The sequence below is a fragment of the Hyperoodon ampullatus genome (genome assembly GCF_949752795.1).
Source record: "Hyperoodon ampullatus genome assembly, chromosome: 3".
NCBI lineage: Eukaryota > Metazoa > Chordata > Mammalia > Artiodactyla > Ziphiidae > Hyperoodon > Hyperoodon ampullatus.
The window spans coordinates 70938388-70959586 of record NC_136916.1 but is presented as its reverse complement, the minus strand read 5'-3'; the positions used below and the strand labels follow the sequence as shown (position 1 = coordinate 70959586).

The 21199-nt window shown below is 46.8% G+C and overlaps 1 protein-coding gene across 1 annotated transcript in view; it reads left to right on the top strand.

Moving 5' to 3' along the window:
• Positions 1–3383: 3383 nt before the first annotated feature.
• ATP10A (ATPase phospholipid transporting 10A (putative)) overlaps positions 3384–21199 on the top strand; it is a gene marked incomplete at both ends in the record, with an annotated part of 181504 nt that continues 163688 nt past the window's right edge. Inside the window, one exon of the mRNA XM_079699094.1 lies at positions 3384–3853. Within this exon, the coding sequence (XP_079555220.1) occupies positions 3384–3853 (470 nt within the window). The remainder of the gene's footprint in view (positions 3854–21199) is intronic.

Below are 21199 nucleotides of genomic sequence, written 5' to 3'. Positions count from 1 at the left end.
TCCCACAGGGTAAGGGCTCAGTCTCACAAGACTGCTCCCACTTCAGGAGACAATCACAAGTTCAGGTTTGTCAGCTGTGCTTCTGACAATAGATCAACTATAGGTTCTGGCTATAGATTGGAGGTTCCCAAAGGCCCCCCTTCCTTGAGTTTAACTGATTTGCTAGAGTGGTTCACAGCTCAGGAAAACATTTTACTTACTAGATTACCAGTTTATCATAATAGGATATAACTCAGGAACAGGCAGATGGAAGAGGTGCACAGGGCAAGGTGCGGGGAAAGCAAAGAGTATCCATGCCCTTTGTGAGCCCTCAACACTCCTAGAATCTCCACATGATCACCACCCTAGAAGCTCTCCAACCACAGTCCTTTGGGTTTTTATGGAGGCTTCATTACATAAAAGTGATTAAAACCTTTGATTAATGGTAATTGATTCAACCCCCATGCTCACTCCCCTCCCCAGAGGTCAGAGGGTGGAAAGTTCCAACCTTCTAATCACTTAGGTGGTTCCCTGGCAATCTGCCCCATCCTTAGAGGCTTTCTAAAAGTCACTTCATTAACATAAACCCAGGTGTGGTTGAAAGGGGTTTGTTATGAATATCAAGGCACCTTTATAGCTCTTATCACTCAGGAAATTCCAAGGGATTAGGAGCTCTGTGCCGGAAACCAGAAATGAAGACAAAGACCAAATATATATTTCTTATTATAGATCACAATATCACAATATCACAATATCACTGCCTCTTCTACTAGAATGTTAGATCCGTGAGACAATTCTCCCCTGTGGCCCCAGTGCCTAGAATGACGCCAGGCACATGCAGGTGATGAATAAGTATTTGCTGAGTGAGGACAATGAAAGATACTTGCCCGGGGGTCAGCAGCAGGGCCTCCTTAGAACTCAGGGGTCCAGACGGCCAGCCTGGGAGTCCATCCAAGCCTGGTTCTGGCCCAGGCAGCTAAGAGTCTGAGAGTTTGGCTGACAGAAGACATCCAAACCCAAAACCCCTGCAGAACAGTCTAAGAGAGGTTTACATACCACTACACATATGTCAGAATAGAAGTAATTCCATGAGGTTCAATGGATCATGCAGTGTGGAAACCTTCGAGGACAGATGAACTAGGCCTTAGTGGAAATACTGAATTTGGATTGGTGAAGAGCAGGTGGGGAGAGGTTCCAGGCTTAGGGAGCAGTGTGACTCACAGAATCTTGGAACCTTAGAGCGCAACATAGATGGGAACGAACAAGGCCTGTTCTGAGAAGCGTAAGGAGACCTCTCCCTTGGGGCTGGTGGGGAGGAGGGCGGGGCAGAGTTAAATTAGCAAGTTGATGCCTGTTCCCTGAGGGTCTCAAGGGACCTCTGCCTGAGGAGCCAGCCTTTGTCTTTGTAAGCAGCAGGGGACTCCCGTAAGCTCCCGGTAAGGAAATGAATTGAAGTAGTCAAGGAAGTCAAGTAACCCCTTTGGCCTCCTGGGGACTGGCTGTAGCTGGGAGACTGGAAGGCAGGGAGACCCACCCAGAGGCCCTGGGGCAACCCTGGGGATACTGTAGGGATGGGAAATGGAGGGAACCAGCAGGCCCTGGGACCTCGCTGGGTTGGGGGATGGAGGAAAACGTGGATCCATGAGTTAGTCCCTGGACACCAGAGAAATTGTGGTCCTTCGTGGGCTGTTAACACTCAATTTGGGATGCCACTGGTCCACTGTGAGATCTGATTTCTTTCCCTGAAAATGCAGGCACTTCAGTCAAAATTTTCTCTGATTTGGGCCTTTGATGTATGATGATGTACCATACATCAATATGGTACGCCCAGGAATTGTGGAAGGAAAGAGGCTTGATCGATGGTGTGGATTATTTTCTTAGTACCTGTCACTCTACCCTCCTCAAGCTGGATTCTAGTAAATATTGTGGTCCATGGCAAGGTTCCCTGTAGAGATGTGAGCCCCTGGCCTGGCTGGATGGGTTGTAAGCCAGGGTATGGGAGGTGAGGACCATCCTGAGAGAGCGTTATGGGGAAGAGGTAAGTGATTTGAGCAAAGCCAGGGAAGTGACTTGTCAGCGGGCACCCGAGGGAGGAACTCAGGCCAGCAGAGGCTGCTGAGGTGGTCCCTTGGGAGATGATAGTGGCCGATTGCAGTAAGAAAAATGAGGGGCTGGCCTGAAAGAGGAGGAGGAGGCCAACAGCTCCCCAGATCCAGATAGGCAGCACCCAAAAGTGCTCCTCTCACCCAAATTCCCAGCCATGGTCTCCTGGGCAAGAAATCCCTGCTTCTCGCATCTGTACTTCTAAAGTGGCCAAACTGTCACCGCTGGCGTAGTACATCTGGGGGCGAGTCTTACCGTCCCCACTTGGGGCTCCCCATACCTTCTGCCATGCCCAGTCTCTGCCCACCCTTCACACACTGCTCTCTGATTCCCTATGAATACTGAGGGGAGCCCTTTGCACCAACAGACACTTCTGCCACACCCTCCTGGGCACCCCCCTTCCCCTTCCAACAACCATCTTCAACGCCCCGTCACCGTCTGGGTCATAGAGGCCACTTCAGAACCAGAGCACACAAGGTATATTTTGGCCCTAAGGGTTTACCAGAGAGGAAAAGATACGGAAATAGAGCAAACCAAAGCCTGCCTTTGCTTAGCGAAATATTCCTCCCTTCAATTAAGGGAAAAAAAAGGAAAAAAATCCTATTTAGGGAAGTAAGGAAAGGCAGTGATTGATGATCATGAAAGTTCAAAGTCTAGTTCACCCAAGAAGTGAATCTGAAAGGGCAGGGTAAGGAAGAGTGTAGAGGCAACGAAGAATCCTCTTGGGGTCCCAGGAGCAGATGTCCTTCGTAAATAAGACATAAAAATCGGAGCATTGGTATGCCCTGGTTCATTTGAACTGTGATTCTAGTTTATTCCAGGAGGCTCCCAGCCTCCTGTATGGACTCGGGAAGAGCCCGCCAGCCTAGGGGGGCTGCGGTCCTTCTCTCCCACACTCTGCCGCCTCCTCTCTCCTCCGGTGGCGGGGCGCGTTTGCAATGTGCTGGGACCGAACTGATGCTTCTGGGAAACGAAACTAAGCCGCTCTAAAGTTTCCAGCTCGGCTTTTTGTTTCCCGCTCTCCTTGGTGTCCCACGCTGGGCGCGGCGCGGGGCGGGGCCGGGGGCCGCCGGGGCGGAAAGGCCCGGGAGGGTGCGAGGACAAGTGGTCTCTGTGCGGTGCCCGGCCCCGACGGCGGGCGGGCTGGTCTGGGCTGGGCGGGGCTGCCGCTAACCGCGTCTCTGTGCGTCCCGCAGGCTGGGAGCCCGAGCCGCCGCGCCGGGCCGCCGGCGATGATCACCTAGGAGGCTGGCGCGGGCGGGCGCGAGCGGCGGAGGAGCCGGGCGCGGCGATACGCGGCCATGGAGTGGGAGCCGGCGGCGGCTGAGGAGCCCGGGCCCCCGGGACGACGGCGGCGGCGGCGGCGGCGGCGGCGGCGCCGGGAGGTCAGGACGCGCACGGTGCGCTCCAATCTGCTGCCGCCCCCGGGCGCCGAAGACCCCGCGGCGAGCGCGGCCAAGGGCGCGCGGCGGCGGCGGTGCGGGGGCGCCCAGCACCTGGCCGACAACCGGCTCAAGACCACCAAGTACACTCTGTTGTCCTTCCTGCCCAAGAACCTGTTCGAGCAGTTCCATCGCCTGGCCAACGTGTACTTCGTCTTCATCGCGCTGCTCAACTTCGTGCCGGCGGTGAACGCCTTTCAGCCCGGCCTGGCACTGGCGCCCGTGCTCTTCATCCTGGCGGTCACGGCCTTCAAGGACCTGTGGGAGGACTACAGCCGTCACCGCTCCGACCAAGAGATCAACCACCTGGGCTGCCTCGTCTTCAGCAGGTGAGCGGAGCGGGCGGGGCGGCGCTGGGTCCGCGCAGGGCCGGGGCGCTCCCGGAAACTTGGCGTTGGGCGCGGAGTGAGTGGCACGGGGTGGGGAGGCCCGGAGAGAGCGGCTCAACTCAGGGCGGAGGACCGGCCCTCGAGGGACCGGGGGCCGAGCCGGGACTCTGCGACTCGGCTCGCGGAGAGCAAGAAACCGTAGATGTCGGGGCGCGGGGGTACCCTGTCCTTGATTGTCACTCAGACACCGCTTCTGAGCCTAGGGATCCCAGGGCTGGAATCCAGAGGCAGCTGGGCGTCCTCATTCCCATTCCCTCATTCCCTTGTAAGTAAAAAGGAGGGAAATCTATTCCCGGGCGCCCCAGCCTGAAGTCCCAGCCTCAATCTTCAGCCAGACTCCAAGCGCCAGGATGTTGAACGACTTTAACAGCCTACATAGGAATGAATGTAAAGCTCGGTCTTAGATAACATTTCGTCTTGGGGCAACAGTGTGAAACTGCCGCCAAGTTCTGACATGCCAGGCAGAGACCAGTTAAAAGGGCAGGGGTAGTAACAGCGGCGCCCATCCATTGACGTGAGCTGTGAGCAGGCCACCCAGCTGGGTGCCATCCCATAGTTGACTGTTTAGTTTTTTAAAAATTAACCCCAGTTTCCAGATGGAAAGACCGAGGCTTTGAGGGGTTTTTCAAGCCCTGTCCACAGTTAGTACCAAGGAATGTACTTCCTCTGGGCTCCTCCTGCACCTCCCTAAAGTTTTGGATCCTCAGGCGGGACCTGTCTGGGATGCTTCTGTCTCTTCTCTCTTTACACTCCCCACCCCAAGAGAGCCACTTGGCTGCATACCCATCTTGGAGCTCTGTCTAGTAGTAGAGTCCACCTCAAGGCCGCACCCCTCAGGAAGGCAGATGGTCTTGGCCTCCATCCAGAACTCAGCCCATCTTTCCCTCCTGTTGTCTTTGCTTGAGTCTCAGTGTAGGGGCTGATATGGGCCGCTGAGGTGAAGGACATTACCCTTGTTCAGCCACCATCACATGTGAGCGGACTCCAGGAAGCCCCTTGTACTCTCAGTGGGCCATGGTTATTCCTGTCTCTTAGGATAGTTTAGACGAAGACCATGAATGCCTTTGAGTATCTCTGACCCTCCCAGCAGCACTGATTGTGCCTTATACTTATTTTACAAATGAATAAACAAGTTCAGAGAGGTTAAGTAACTTGCCCAAAGCCACACAGCTGCTATGTAGTAGTATTAGAATTTGACCCATGTCTTCCCTACTTCACAGCTTTTACAATATTCTGGTGCTTGTGCTTCTTAAATTTATATAAGAATCAGCCTGAGGAGCTTATTAAAAGTAACAATTTAACAACTTGAATTTAAGAATAAACAATTTAACAATTCTCAGGCTCCAGTCCCCAACACATCTGACAGGCTCATCTGGGATTGGGCCCAGGAATCTGTATTTAATTAGCACAGAAGTGATGCTTATATCATGACCCACTTTTGAGTAATGCTGCCTGCTTGCTGTCAAGGGGTACCCATTGTCCAGTCAGCAAGCATGACATCGATAGAAAGGGCTGTGGGGTTTCCTAGCTCCTGTTCCCCAGGCTCCTGAAGCCAAGAACGGAGGGGGCACCCTTACGCAGATGTCCTCAGGGCCCCCCATTCCAACACTCCAGTCTGTTCTGCTCACCATGACCCCAGTGGGGCTCCAGGTTTTAGTCTTTACACATGTATCACTTCCTGTTATTACTCAGCTGGTAGCTCCTGTAGCCTCCTTTTTAGGAATACTTAGGCCTCAAGAAACAGTTTATTTTCAGATGACAAAGTGCTTTCGACCCATGAAGTCAATTAACCCGTAAAACAACCATCACCCCCAACATGCCCATGAGAAAACTCAGAGTGGAACCCCAAAGCAACCTCTGGACTCCATGGCCTCAGAATGTTTCATGGGATTCTGAAACCTTCATCTTCCTCGTGGACCCACCCATCCGCGTTCTCTTCCCCTTCTACCCTGACCTGACCTGGGTTCTCAAAAGCTGGGTACAGTCCTCGGGGACGAGGCCTGGGGGATAACGGTGCTTTCAGGAGGAGTTCCCCAGAACCTCCCAGTTCCCAAGTCAAATTCCTTGAATGCTTTCCTGGGGAGAGAATTGGCCTTCTTCCTGGAGAGACTCCGTGGGTGTGAGATGGTGGCAGCTGTGTGTAGAGAGGAGGCCTGTCTGGAGGAGAGCCATCCCTTTTCAGAAGCCAGGTCAAACTTCTCTGGGCCCAGAAAGTCTGGGATGGGTGTTTTCCGGCCTAGGCTTTGAGTCCTGTGGATGTCTGAGCCCTCCCCGTCCTCCAATTGCATTCCACGCTGCATGTGGCTGCCTTGCTGCTGTTGCCCATCGGCTCAAACCAACACCCTGAGCTCTTCCTCACTGAGCCAGACCCAGCCCAGGCTCTGGAGAAGGGAGAGTCTGGGTCTCACCTGGAGCATACCGTGGGGACCGATTGCACCGTGGGGCATGTCCGTGGGGGTCCTGGGTGGGGCTGCTAGCCCAGAGAGGCAGCTCAGGAGACTCCCTGCTGAGGGCACGAGTCCGGGGACCAGGGAGCGTGGCGCACGTGACAGAGTCAGGGCCCCCTGAGACTGCAACCAGGTCTTAACCTGTACGCACACACGTGTACGGCCTTGAAGTCAGGATCTCAGAGAGCTGGCATTGAGGCTGGCCAGAGAAGCCTGGGAAATGACATTTTATGTCAGGCCAGAGTTCGTTCAAGGCCTTTGATGACTACGGAGGCAGTGGCCCCACAGTGGTGCACAGTCAGGGTCTGTCCTGTGTTGTGTCACTGCTCTGGTGGCTGTGAAATGGGGCTTCTCAGTCAAGTGCATGTAAATGCAGAGTGAGAGCAGACTAGTTGTGGAAGCCTAACCTGTTGACAGTGTCTCTGGAGGGTTGCTTCTCTGTGTTCTGACTGGAGCGTGCAGTGCATCAATGATTTGTACCGTTATTTATGTGGTGTGTCCCCATAACGGAGTCCTTGGGTCTCCTCTCTGTGAGAATCCCCCATCAGGCTTGCTGGAAGTGCAGGTTCCCAGATTCTCCTCCCCCCACCCCTGGGCTGCTGAGCCTCTGGAGGTGGGAGAGTTGGGGTCCATATCACGGCTTGGTTTGCACGAACAAACCTGAGCGGAGGTCCTATTTCCACGGCCTGAGCCCACGGTATCATCTCCTGGATTTCAGGCTGTGTTTAGGAAAACCCTCCTGAGCCAGCAGGATAGGAGCGCAGTGGGTGATCTTGGGGGTTCAGGTCCTGCCTGTGGCCCCCACCCTGGGGGAAGGTCAGTCTGAGCATCACTCGGCTGTGGGCTAGTGCGATGGGGGAGGCATGGAAGCCCTTTCTGGTCACGTAGACCTCGCTGGTGTTGGTGACAGTTGGCTGGAGAAACCACCTCCTTCTGGGCACAAGTGGAAAGAAAGGGGGCGACTGAGTTCTGTCCCCCTCCCCTCCCAATGTGACCTCAGGTTTCTGTTGCTGGGGGGCTTGGAGTTCACTTTAGCTGGCAGGCATCCACCTCCAGTACCAAGCGAGCGTCCAGCTGGGACAGGACCGGCGCCACCAGAGGCTGGGATGAATGGGGGCAGCGAATGACCACAGGTCCCAAGGCAGGTGGGACTGACAGAGGAGAGGGGACAGGAGTGCAGAGCCAGCCCAGAGAGTGGCGGTTCTGGTGGTGGGAAAGCAGAGCATGGTTATCAGAGGGGAAGCTGGGGGGAAATTTAAGAAGAAACATTCCTGGAAGGGGATTTGCCCAAGAGAGGTGAAGAGCGGAAGCAGGGGTCCAAGCACTCATCCACCTCTTCGACCACAGGGTTGGGGGGGTAACACGTTAAAACCAGAAACCTCGCCCCTGCTGCCAGAAATGGAATGAGCCTCAGAGTGGTGCAGCCTGAGGTGGGGGTCCTGCCTGGCCGAGACTCTGCACAAGCCCCCCCTGCCTCACTTGCACTCCATTTCCTAACTAGCCAAGTGGGGTACTGGCCCCAGGTCCACGTGCCCCTTCTGGCCCTGATCCTGTGGCCCTGGGAGAGTTTGGCACCCTTGTGCTATGGGCTCCCCACCCTCTGCCCAAACCCTGCCCGGGTTCTTGTGTAATGTTTTCCCTTTTGCTTCCATACGCTTTGAGATAACTCAAACATAGGCACCTTTCAGTGTCTGTCTCTAGGATGATGGAAACAGCAGCGTTTCTGCATGAATTAACCCAAGGTGACTTTTCCCTGAATCTTCTGGGCTTTGGGGGCTCTGTTCTTGGATTTGAGTATGGCATCTTGGTGTCTTTCCATCATCTTTTGGGAAAACAAGTAGTCAGGGCGTGCTCTACTGCTTATCTTGGAATTACTCTGATTTTTGTCTCTTCCCTTTCCTTTGATTCTCTGCTTTGTTCCCCCAGCTCATCAGGGTTATCTGTCCAATTTGCTTATCCTGGGCTTCCTGATTTGTTTTTTCAGAAGAGCCTGAAATATGGGACCTGACAAAGTTCTCCTTTTGTTTCTGTCCATTTATCTTGTCTTGGTCCTCCTTTTCTCCCTTTCCTGGAGAGCCCAGTCTCTTCCTCACCAGCAGCAGAAACATTTTGCCCCTGGGAAGCACAGCATCTTTTTCTTATTTGGAGTAAAAGATTTGAAGAAGCAGAGGTACCAGCGCAAGACGCAGGGGACAGGGGCATATCAGGACAATGCAAGTCTTCTTTAAGCAGGGACATCCCTCTGGTGTGCTAGTTTGGGGGATACTTGAGGAATAATATTTGGACATTGCCATTCACATGGTTTTTGGAAATAATTTTTCTTTTGATACCTTTCATGAGTCGTAAGTAGGGTCCAGTTATAGAAAAAGAACCTATCTTTCCCTAAAAACTTGCTTGCCTTCAGGAGATAGTCTTGTTCATGGGAAGGTTCTTTTTATACTTGTTAATACGAGCCAAGTGTTTTAGTGCACAGTTCCATCTTAACATCCTGATGGTCCTATTTTCACATCCCCATTTCACAGATGAGGAAACTGAGCTTCAGGGCTTGATAGCTGCCTTAGGGGTTCCCTATTAGGAGATGACAGTACCATGGCTTGAGCCCAGAGTCATCCTGCTCCGACTCCGTGTTTGTAGTTTTCTTGTACTTGTCACCTCCACCTCCTAGAGCAGTATGCTTCATTTAAAAAAACCCCAAAAAACAAAACCTTCAAAATTTTATTTACCTCAGAGTATTTTCTAATTTCCCTGGTGATTTCTTCTTTGACCCATTTTATTTAGGAATGTTTTAATTTCCATATATTGCTGACTCCCCCAAATTTCATTGTTATTGATTTCCAGTTGCATTCTATTTACACAGATAAAGAGCGGTGCACAGATAGGGAACCTCTGTGTCTCCATCACCTAGTTTAACAGTTAGCACCTCATGGCAACATTGTTTATCCATATTGCCCTCACTCCCTCACCCCCTTTTATTTTGAAGCACATCCCAGACATCAGGACATTTCTTCTGTAATGCTTCAGCATTTATCTTTAGAAAATCAACAACTTTTAAAAAACCTGAACTATAATACCATTATTATAAAGAATTAATATTCATTCCTTAATATTATTAAATAATCAGTGTTCAAATTTCCACTTGTCTCATACATGCCATATTTTTTTGTGTGTGTTTGAATCAGATCCAGATAAGGTTGCCCCATTGCAGTTGGCTGATCTGTCTTTTAGAGCTCCTTTACTCTTTTGATTTCCTCCTCTAAAATTCCCTTTCTCCCTCTCTCTCTCTCTCTTTTTACCCCTTGCAATTTGTTTTATTTATTTTTCCCCTTGCAAAATATATTTGAAGAAACTGAGTTATTTGTCCTGGAGGGTTTCGCATAGCTTGAATATTGCTGATTCCATTCCTGTGGATATGTAACACATATTTCTTTCTACTGTAATTCCTGTAAAGTGGTAGGTGAGTCTCGATGCTTTATCAGAGTTTCATCAGGTTCAGGTTTGATTTTTTTTTTTTTTTTTTTTTTTTTGGTCAAAACCACAAGCGTAGGTGGTGCACTTCCATCATGAGGAACATAAGTTCCTTGGTCCATCTTTTTATGATGTTAGCAGCCATGATGATCATTGCCTACATCCATTTATTTGCTAGTGGTTGTGAAATGATGGTGGTCTAATTCTTTCATTTATTATTGGGAATACTTTCATAAAAAAATTCTTCCCCTCATCTACTGCCTGGTTTCCCAGTGGTACAACTCATATAGGAAAGAGAGAGAAATGCTTGATTTGGATCACTAGCATCTTCCAATTGGAACTAATTGGTTTCCTAAATGTTTAAACTTTTTATTTTGAAATAATTTTAGACTTTATAGAAAAGTTGCAAAAATAGTATACCCCTAACCAACCTTCCTCTAATTTTAACATTTTACTTAGCTGTACTACAGTTGTCAAAACTAAGAAATTAACATTAGCACAGCACAAACCTATTAAATTAAACTACATTTTTATTCAGATTGAAATGGTTTTTCCATTAATGCAGTAACAAGTATTGGTCAGTCCTTCGGGTACTGATCCTGTATCCTGCCCCCTTGCTAACTCATTTATTAGACCTAATACTTGTTTTGTGGATTCCTTAGGATTTTCTATATATGATCATGTCTTGCTCCTGATCTAAGGGTGAAAACATTGTCTTTCACCATTAAGTGTGATGCTAGCTGTGGCTTTCTTATAGATGCCATTATCAGAGAAAGTTCCTTTCTATTCTTTGTTGACTTTGCTGAGGTTTTTTTTTAATAAATTTATTTATGTATTTATTTACTTTTTTTTGGCCGTGTTGGGTCTTTGCTGCTGTGCACGGGCTTTCTCTATTTGTGGCGAGCGGGGGCTATGCTTTGTTGCAGTGTGCGGGCTTCTCATTGCAGTGGTTTCTCTTTGTTGCGGAGCACGGGCCCTAGAGCGTGCGGGCTTCGGTATTTGTGGCACATGGGCTCAGTAGTTGTGGCTTGCGGGCTCTAGAGCGCAGGCTCAGTAGTTGTGGCGCATGGGCTTAGCTGTTCCGCGGCATGTGGGATCTTCCCGGACCAGGGCTTGAACCCGTGTCCCCTGCATTGGCAGGCGGATTCTTAACCACTGCACCACCATGGAAGTCTGAGTTTGTTTGTTTGTTTTTTAAATCCAGAAAGAATCTTGGATTTTGTTAAATGCTTTTTCTTCATCTATTGACATGATCATGTGGCTTTTGTCCTTTATTAAATTAATATAATGTGTTACATTGATTTTTCTTTTTTTAAAATAAATTTATTTATTTTTATTTTTGGCTGTGTTGGGTCTTTGTTGATGCATGTGGGCTTTCTCTGGTTGTGGTGAGCAGGGCGGTGCATGGGCTTCTCATTGCAGAGGCTTCTCTTGATGGCGGTGCACGGGCTTCTCATTACAGAGGCTTCTCTTGTTGCGGAGCACAGGCTTTAGGTGCACGGGCTTCAGTAGTTGTGGCGTGTGGGCTCAGTAGCTGTGGCTTGCAGGCTCCAGAGCACAGGCTCAGTAGTTGTGGCACACAGGCTTAGTTGCTCTGCGGCATGTGGGATCTTCCCAGACCAGGGCTCGAACCCGTGTCCCCTGCATTGGCAGGCGGATTCTTAACCACTGTGCCACCAGGGAAGTCCTGATTTTTCATGTTAAACCAATCTTGCCTTCTTGAGATAAATCCCAAGATTTGTCATGGTATATAATCCTTTTTATAATTTGCCAGATTCAATTTACTAGAATTTGTTGAGGGTTTTTGTATCTGTATTCGTATGAGATATTGGTGTGTGTGTGTGTGTGTGTGTGTGTGTGTGTTTGGTTTTGCTGTAAGGAAAATACTATACTGGGCTCATAGAATGAGATGGGGAGTATTGCTACTATTATCTTTCTTGGAAGAGTTTGTGAAGAATTGGTATGTATTCTTCACTAGATGTTTGACAGAATTCACAATTGAAGATATCTTCAGTCTGGGGTTGGGCTTTTCTTTGCGGGGAGTTTAAAAATTACTAGTTCAATCTCTTTACTTGTAGGTTTCCATTAAGATTTTCTATTTCTTTTTAAGTCAGCTGGGGTAGATTTGTATCTTTCTAGGAAATTGTCCATTTCATCTAAGTTATCTTGTTTGTTGGCGTAGAGTTGTTCATAATATTCCTTTATAATCTGTTACATTTCTGTAAGGTTGGTGGTGACATATTCTCTTTTATTACTAATTTTAATGATATGCGCTTCCTCTCTTTTTTACTTGGTATTCTAGCTAAAGGTTTTTCAATTTTGTTGATCTTTTCAAAGAACCAACCTTTTTTGTATTGATTTTTCTCTATTGTTTTTCTATTTTCTACTTCATCAATTTTGCTCTAATCTTTATTATTTCCTTCCTTCTGTTTGAGTTGGGTTAGTTTGCTCTTTTTATAGTTACTCAAGGTGGGAGCTTGGGTTATTTTTTTGAGATCTTTTTTGTTTGTTAATGTGGATATTTACAGCTATTAAACTTCTCTGTATGAGCTACTTTAGTCACATCCCTTAGGTTTAGATGTATTATGTTTTCTTTTTTTTTGTCTCAAAGTATTTTCTAATTTCCCTAGTGATTTCTTCTTTGGCCCATTGGTTATTTAGGAATGTCATGGTTAATTTCCACATATTTGTGAATTTTCCAAATTTTTTGTTATTGATTTCTGATTTCATTCTATTGAAATACTTTGTGTGGTATCAATCCTTTGAATGTGTTGAGGCTTGTTTCATAATCTATCCTAGAGAATGTTCCTTGTGTGATTGAGAAAAATGTGTATTCTATCGTTCTATGAAGTGTTCTATAGATATTTGTTAGATCTAGTTGATTTAAAATGTTGCTTACGTTTTCTGTTTCCTTGTTGATCTGCTTATTGTTCTAGTCATTATTGAAAGTGGGATACTGGAGTCTCCCCACTATTGTTGAATTGTTTATTTCTCCCTTCACCTCTGTGAGTTTTTGCTTCATGTGTTTTGGGGCTCTGTTATATAACTGGCATGTCTCCCTCATGGATTGACCCTTTTATCATAAAATACATTTCTTTGTCTCTACCAATTTTTGTCTTAAAGTCTATTTTGTCTAGAAATAATACAGCCTCTTCAGCTCTCTTTTGGTTACTATTTGCATGGTATTTTTTTTTTTCATCCTTTTACTTTCAACCTGTCTGTGTCTGCATCTAAAATGTGTGTGAGACTTCCCTGGTGGTGCAGTGGTAAAGAATCTGCCTGCCAATGCAGGGCACATGGGTTTGATCCCTGGTCTGGGAAGATCCCACATGCTGCGGAGCAACTAAGCCCGTAAGCCACAACTACTGAGCTTGCGTGCCTAGGGCCTGTGCTCCGCAACAAGAGAAGCAACTGCACAGAGAAGCCCACACACCGCAATGAAGAGTAGCCCCCGCTCGCCGCAACTAGAGAAAGCCTGCGTGCAGCAACAAAGACCCAATGCAGCCAAAAAATAAATAAATAAAATAAATAAATTTATTAAAAAATAAAGTGTGTGTCTTTAGGTAGCATATAGTTGAATAGCACATTTTAAATATTTTATTTTGTTAATTTTTGCCTTTTAATTGTAGTGTTTGTCTTATTAACATTAAATGTAATTACTGATAAGATAGGATTTATGTCTGCAATTTTTTGTTTTCTACATGTCTTAGGTATTTCTATCCCACAGTCTTTCATTATTGTCTTCTGTAATAAATACGTTGTAGTGTATGATTTTAATTCCTTGTTATTTTTTTTACTATATTTATGTTTTTAATTATTTTTTCAATGTTCTGGGAATTACCAGTAGTACCTTAATCTACAGTAATCTAATTCAGATTAATACTAACAATTTCCGTACTATACAGAAACTTTGCTCCAATGTAGTTTCATTCTCTCCCTCTCCTTTCTGTTATTATCATACAAATTACATCTTTATTATCAATCTATTAACACAGATTTTTAATAGTTGCTTTACAGAATTGTCTTTTTTAAAAAAAATACTTATTTATTTATTTGGTTGCACCGGATCTTAGTTGCGGCAGGTGGGCTCCTTAGTTGTGGCACATGGGCTCCTTAGTTGCGGCAGGCATTTGGGATCTAGTTCTCTGACCAGGGCTCCAACCCGGGCCCCCTGCATTGGGAGCACGGAGTCTTAACCACTGCTCCGTGGGGAAGTCCCCAGAATTGTATTTTAAATCTGGATAGGAGAAGAAAACAGTTACCAAAAAATACACTTGTCTTGTTTTCCCCAACTGGTATAGCAACCTCAGGCAGCTGTGATGTTGAACAATTGCTGCTGATTGTTTTCAATGCCTGTTCTATTGTATAGGGCTTTTCCCACAGAGCGAGGTCCAGATCAGCTCCCATAACAACACTGTTCTGGGGTTGGGACTTTTTGAGGAACTCCAAACTCAGTCTACCTCTTCTGGTGGCATCTAGTCAGCTGGTTTTCACAGGTGCTCTGGAGCTAGGGAGAGGGGAATGGGAGTAAGTCAGTTTAAAACACCACCAATCCTACTGTTCTTACTGAGGTTTATCAGGTTTTGTTTTTTTTTTAAATAGACTCTCCTCAGACTATGGCAAGCCTTTGTTAATATACAGCACTCTGAAAAAGTTGACTTGGAAATTTTTGCCAGTGTAGAGTTTTTATGCAGGATCAAATTTACAGAGGTCCTCGCTTCACCATTCTGGCAGTCCCACCTCCTGGTCAGTTACTCTGTAAAATTTTTTCCTCAGTTACTGTTGGTCTGTTGTTCCTCATTAAATTGAGATTTTTGGTTTTTGGCGGGAATCCTACTGAAGTGATGCCCTCCTCTGCATGATATCAGGGGGTATACAATGCCGATATATATTACTACTGATGAGGCTAACTTTGATCACGTGGTTAGGATGGTGTCTGCTAGGTTTCTGCACTATAAACTTATGATTTTTCCTTTGGTAAAAAGCATCTTGGAGTCGATACTTTGAGACTTTGCAGGGATCTTATTTCTCCTTAAATTTTGCCCTCCAACATTAGCATCCATTGGCAGGTCTTGTCTGCAGTAATTATTGCAGTGGTGTTCTAATGGTGATCTTTATCCCTCACTTCTTCTGCGTTTATGAACTAGAATTCTTGGAAGAGCCAGTTTTTCCTTCCTTGTTGATTTATTTACTCAATTATTTATATCAGTGCAGATATTGCATATTTATTCCAGGGGTTATAGTCAAATACTACTGTAATTTATCTTGTTTGCTCACATTGTTCCAGCTTTGGTGATTGGGAGCTCTCTCAGGCTGGATCTGTGTCCCTTTGATGTGCCCTCAGCTTTTCTTTTTTTAAATTTTTAAAAAAATTTTCATTTTATTGGAAGATAATTGATTTATAGTGTTGTGTTAGTTTCAGGTGTATAGCACCCCCAGCCTTTCTTGAGCTGTGCTTATTTTCTGGCTCTGTAAGATGCTCCAGGCTTATCTTCTGTTTTCCTTGCCCTGGTTCTGGAATGAACCACTTCTCCTAAGGGTATTTAGCGTTTAAAAATTATTATTATGGCTTTTATAGATTTATTTACTGTGGAATTCATAGATTTAACTATAATTCATTGGTTTTAGTTATTGTAGTTATTATAATTGATGTTCTTTGGTCAAGTTGACTCCTGAGTCCTTTTGACAGAACTGCCCCATCATTTCTTTTGGTCCATATCACAAGCTCAGTCTTAGACATTTTCTACCGTACTTCTCCAACCAAAGATGATTTGTTATTTTTTTCATTTTATTGAGATACAATTAAAATACAGCACTGTGGGACTTCCCTGGGCGCAGTGGTTAAGAATCCGCCTGCCAATGCTGGCGACACAGCTTCGATCCTTGGTCCGGGAAGATCCCACATGCCGCGGAGCACCTGAGCCTCTGCGCCACAACTACTGAGCCTGTGCTGTAGAGCCCACAAGCCATAACTACTGAGCCCACATGCTGCAACTATTGAAGCCCACGTGCCTAGAGCCCATGCTCCGCAACAAGAGAAGCCACTGCAGTGAGAAGCTGCACACTGCAATGAAGAGTAGCCCCTGCTCACCGCAACTAGAGAAACCCGTGTGCAGCCCAAATAAATAAATAAATAGCACTGTGTAAGTTTAAGGTGTACAGCGTAATAACTTAATTTACATATATTGTGAAATGATTACCACATAAAGTTTAGTTAGTATCCATCATCTCATATAGATGCAAAAAAAAAAAAAGAAAAAGAAAAAAATATTTTTTCCCTGTGTTGAGAACTTTTAGCATTTACTGTCTTAGCAACTTCCAAATATACCTTACAGCAGTGTTAACTATCGTCATCATGTTAACACTATGTCTCCAGTACTTACGTATAACTAGAAGCTTTTACCTTTTGACCACCTTCATCCGTTTCTCTCACCCCTACCTCTGGTAACCACAAATCTGATCTCTTTTACTGTGAGATTTTTTTTTTCAGATTCCACATGTAAGTGAGATCATATAGTATTTGTTTTTCTCTGACTTCTTTCATTTAGCATAATAACCTCAGCATCCATTCATGTTGTTGCAAATGGCAGGATTCCATTTTTTATGGCTGAGTAGTATTCCACTGTGTATATGTACCACTTGTTTAGCCATTCATTGGTCAGTGGACACTTAGGTTGTTTCCATTATCTTGGTTATTGTAAATAATGCTGCAGTGAATATAGGGGTGCAGATGTCTCTTTGATATAGTGTTTTCATTTCCTTTAGAGATATTCCCAAAAGTGGAATTGTTGGATCAAATGGTAGTTCTATTTTTAATTTTTTGAGGAATTAAAAACATAATTTTTAAAATTTTTAATTAAAAAAATTTTTTTACATACTGTTTTCCATAGTGGCTGCACCAATTTACATCCCCACTAACAGTGTACAAAGGTTTCTTTTTCTCCACATCCTCACCAACATTTGTTATCACTCTCTCTCTCTCTTTTTTTTTTTTTTTGATAGTAGCCATTCTAACAGGTGTGAGGTGATATCTCATAGTGGTTTTGATTTGTGTTTCCCTGATGGTTAGTGATGTTGAGCATCCTTTTTGTGTACCTGTTGGCTATTTGTATATCTTCTTTGGGAAAATGTCTATTCAGGTTTTTTGTCCATTTTAGTCAATTAGTGGCCTTATTAATGATTGATTGATTGATTGATTGATTGCGGTACATGGGCCTCTCACTGTTGTGGCCTCTCCCGTTGCGGAGCACAGGCTCCGGATGCGCAGACTCAGCGGCCATGGCTCATGGGCCCAGCCGCTCCGTGGCATGTGGGATCTTCCCGGACAGGGGCACGAACCCATGTCCCCTGCATTGGCAGGCGGACTCTCAACCACTGCACCACCAGGGAAGTCCTGGCCTTAACTATTTTTGACACAATTCTTTGATAGCTTTCAGTGGCCTGAGAAGCCCAATATGTCTGTTCTGTTCTGCCATGCTGTGGTCTGGCTGGACCTTCATCTGATGGTTGTTCATTATGGTGATCAGCTACTCTGCAGGTTTCATCTTTTCTGGAAGGAGTCAGGTGTCTCATCTGTTGGGGCAGTACTGCCTCTAGGTGTGTTTGCAAATATTCAGTTATCACAGTGACTGCCAGCCTTCCTAGGACTTGGTGCTCCTGAACCAGGGTGCTGAATGGTATGTGATGCTCTTGCCTAGTTCTGGTTAGTCCCACCCCATTAAGAACCCCCCTGTCCCCAAGACCAGTCAAGCCCTCATTGAAAAGCACTTTTGGAAGACATTTTAAAGACAAAGCTTATCCACGTTTCTGGATTCCTTGACTTGGGAAGATTGAGAGAGGGCTGTGTGTCTGCTAGGGTTCTGCCCTTTACAGTGGGTGGTCCAGCTTCTTGTTGAATTCCCTTAACAAGGGAGCCCATTTGTACTTATTTGTACAAGACTTACCTTGCTATATATAATGCACTGAAAGAATTCACAGGAAAAATGGAGAAGCTATTTTGATCTTTGCTTTTTTAGAATACACTTAGCTTGGCTTTCTATGTTTACTTTTTTGCATTTTCCCAGAGTACAGTTTGTATGCATTGCCCCCAACATACAAGTTGAAGTAGATATACTTTCAGCCAAAACAAAGACCTTTGTCATTAGCCTGTGTAGTTTTATCCTGGGTAAATGGACTGCTTTTGAAAGCATTTTGAAATATTGAAAGTAGCTTGCGGACTCCCGTTGCTCATCTCATGGACCCCTGATAATCTCGGGATGCTCCTGGTGGCTCAGGTATCTTCTTAGAAATGCACTTCACTGGAGAAGCACTGCAGGGACATGGTGACATTAAGGCATTGTTTGTTTAGATTAATAATTAGAAAGCAGTGTGGTGAGTTTTATAAATCCATTGGATGTGGTAAAATCCTTTTTTTTCTTTGGTTTTAAAAATATCAAATGAGTTAAATTCATTGACCTATTTGCAACAACAACCTACAGTAGGTCCTTGGTTTTCAAAAGGAGAACAAGTCTTGAGCAGCCAGGGTGGCTCCCTCCAGTGACCTGCGTGCAGGGCTCCTCAGAAGAGGACTCCATGGCCCTTCTGAGATTCCAGAGCTTAGGAGAGTAGGAACATCCCGTCAGCTCAAGATCTGCCTTAATTTTTCTTCTTCTTTTCTTTTTAAAAACATTTATTTATTTATTTTGGCTGCACTGGAGCTTAGTTGCAGCATGCAGACTCCTTAGTTGCAGCATGTGAACTTTTAGTTGCTGCATGCATGTGAGATCCAGTTCCCCTGACCAGTGATCGAACCCGGGACCCCTGCATTGGGAGCTCAGAGTCTTACCCACTGGACCACCAGGGAAGTCGCATCAGTGCTTTTCTGAAGGAAATTTCTGCTCCTAAAGGACTCTAGTATCTGAGGGGTTAACGGAATGGGAGGAAGCCCAAGCTGTCACCAGGCGCTTTTCACTCCTCTTCTGTCCCGCCCTGTGTTTCTGTGTGCTTCCATGACAGCTAAAGATAAGCAAGTTCAGGAGAGTTCAGTTTTGGTTCCAAGTTCTCTCCTTTGTCAGATGTGACCTTGGGGCTCTTGGCGGCATCTGCTCCATGGGTCAGCTGCGGATGGGGACGTGGGCGTGGCGCATGCAGGTGGATCCCACCTGAGCCGCCCTGGCTTCGTGTCCCGCCAGCCTCCTTCGGGTGGTGCCCAGATGCAGGGTCTTCTCCGGACGGTGAGTGGGCGGAGGAGGGTGCCCCGGGATTACTCAGGGTGCGGCCACCTCCCAGTCTAGTGCTGTTCTCTCCAGCCCCCGGGCGGACACACAGATGGGGCCTCTCCCCTTGCCCTTGGCCAAGTTGGAAGTCATTTTCATTTCAGTTACAAAATCCATCCACTTTCTCTATTCCGGTCATCTTCAGGACCAGTGGCTCAGGAAATCTGTTGACTCAGAAAGCTCGGAGCGATCTGAGGCAAAAAGACACGGCAGGAAGAGAGTGGGTTGTTGGGAGGGAGGCAGCGTTCCTCTTGGGATGCTCTCAGCTTTTGTCTCTGAACAAATAAGCCATCTTTACACGTGTGCAAGCGATTTGTTCCCTCTTCATTTAACGGCCTCAGGATATACACAGCATGTATTTATTTTCTTGTGTTAAAAGGCACGATAGTTTAGTAGATGTGTCTTGTTTCTCATGACTAATTGGTAGCAGCCTAGGCCCTAACATTCCATATTGCAGTTATCATCTTCATTCTTTTATTTTCTTTCTTTATTTTGCCGTGACAGACTTTAGTCAAATCAGATGTGTGCAACTGTTCCTGGCATATTGAGACTGGCATTGTAACGTTTTCCACTTACAGTGGTTTTTTGTTTTTTTTGTTTTTGGAAAGAAAAAACATTGCTTTTAAGCGGGGTGGAAAGTTTGATTCATTACGTTGAGGTCTGGTTGCTTTGTTGCCTCTTTAACAGGCTTGACGCTACGCCAGGGCGCCAGGCCCGGGACTCCTTCACATCAGCTGAGCATCAGGGTGGGGCTGAGTCCCGGGGCTGTGGCTGCCCCATGGCAGGGGCGTCTTCCTGGTTCTGTGGGTACTCCCCACTGATCCGCCGTGCCGTAACCGCCCTGCTTCTGGCCTTACTTTCTTTTCACCCTGTTTTCTGTCTCATTGATCCTCTGTGACTTAATGGGAATTCCTGCACAGTGCTGCGGGGCTGGAGGAGGGCTGGGCTGCTGCAGGGACCGCCATGTCTGTCACTCTTGGCTCTGATCCCAATCACTGCATACAGTGACGTCTTAAGTCAGTCCCTGCTTCTTCAGGCCCTTGTTTTTTAATTGTCTGTGTTCAGAGGCTTTGACATCAGGGCTTTGCCACCTGTGGGTGGATGGCTTCTCCCAGGACCAGCCAATTCCTAGAGAGAGCAAAGGACTGGCCAGTGAGTGTGCCTTTTCATACGCAAACCAAACGATCCAGAGCCCACCTACACACCCTTTTATCAGGCTGTCACACTCAGGGCCCCCAAACCCTCAGGGCCAGGTAGCAGACAGCTGAGGACAGCCCCTGTGTCCCAGAGCCTACTGATACTATTCCTGAGCCTGGTTACCCTGCCTCACCCTGTCCTTCCCACGGAAACCGCAGTGAAGTCTCTTGCCCACGTTTTCCCCTCACTCCTCTTCCTCCTGACTGCCGTGGTGCTTCCCACGTGGCCTCTCCTCCTGGGAACTGTGAGAAACAAACTATCTTTTCACTGGCAGTGTCTCCTGATCTGTTGGCTTCCCCACACCTGAGTAACAGTAACCCTACGTTAAGATGTGTCTCCACACAGCTACTACCCCAGGCCCTCTTCAGCTTGCTTGTGTGTCTGACTTCACCTCCGAACTTAGCTACTCCTGCTTCGTCTGCACCTCTCCTGTGGTCTCCCCTCCTCATTGCCACCAGAGCTGTCTTTTTCGGTTTATAACTGTTACATCTTTTTCTTTGACTCTTGGAACCTCTTGGTTAATCCCGATGTCATCTGTACCCTGCATGCTGAGCTGCAGCCCTGGACCTCTGTGCATAAGGTCCCGGGCCACCTGCTCTCCGCTGTGCTGCACACACCTGTAGCCCCTCCGCCCCAGCACCCTCTCCCCATCCCCAGCCCTTTTCTCCAAGGCCTGGTAACCGCTCCCTCCTGCTGCCATTCATATCTGGAGCAGGAGTGCCTCCTCTGTATCCTGGGCGTCTGTGCCCTTCCTCTGCTCCATATGCTCTGTCCTGTCCTGCTCTCTGGGACCAGCCAGTCCTCACTGCCCCTGCTGTGATGCTGTGACAGGGCCTCAGCATCTCTGATCTAATGAGCAAACTAATCCTTGTGATACCTGAGTCGTGACACAATGAACGCCTGTTGGTAGAATAACAGCCCCC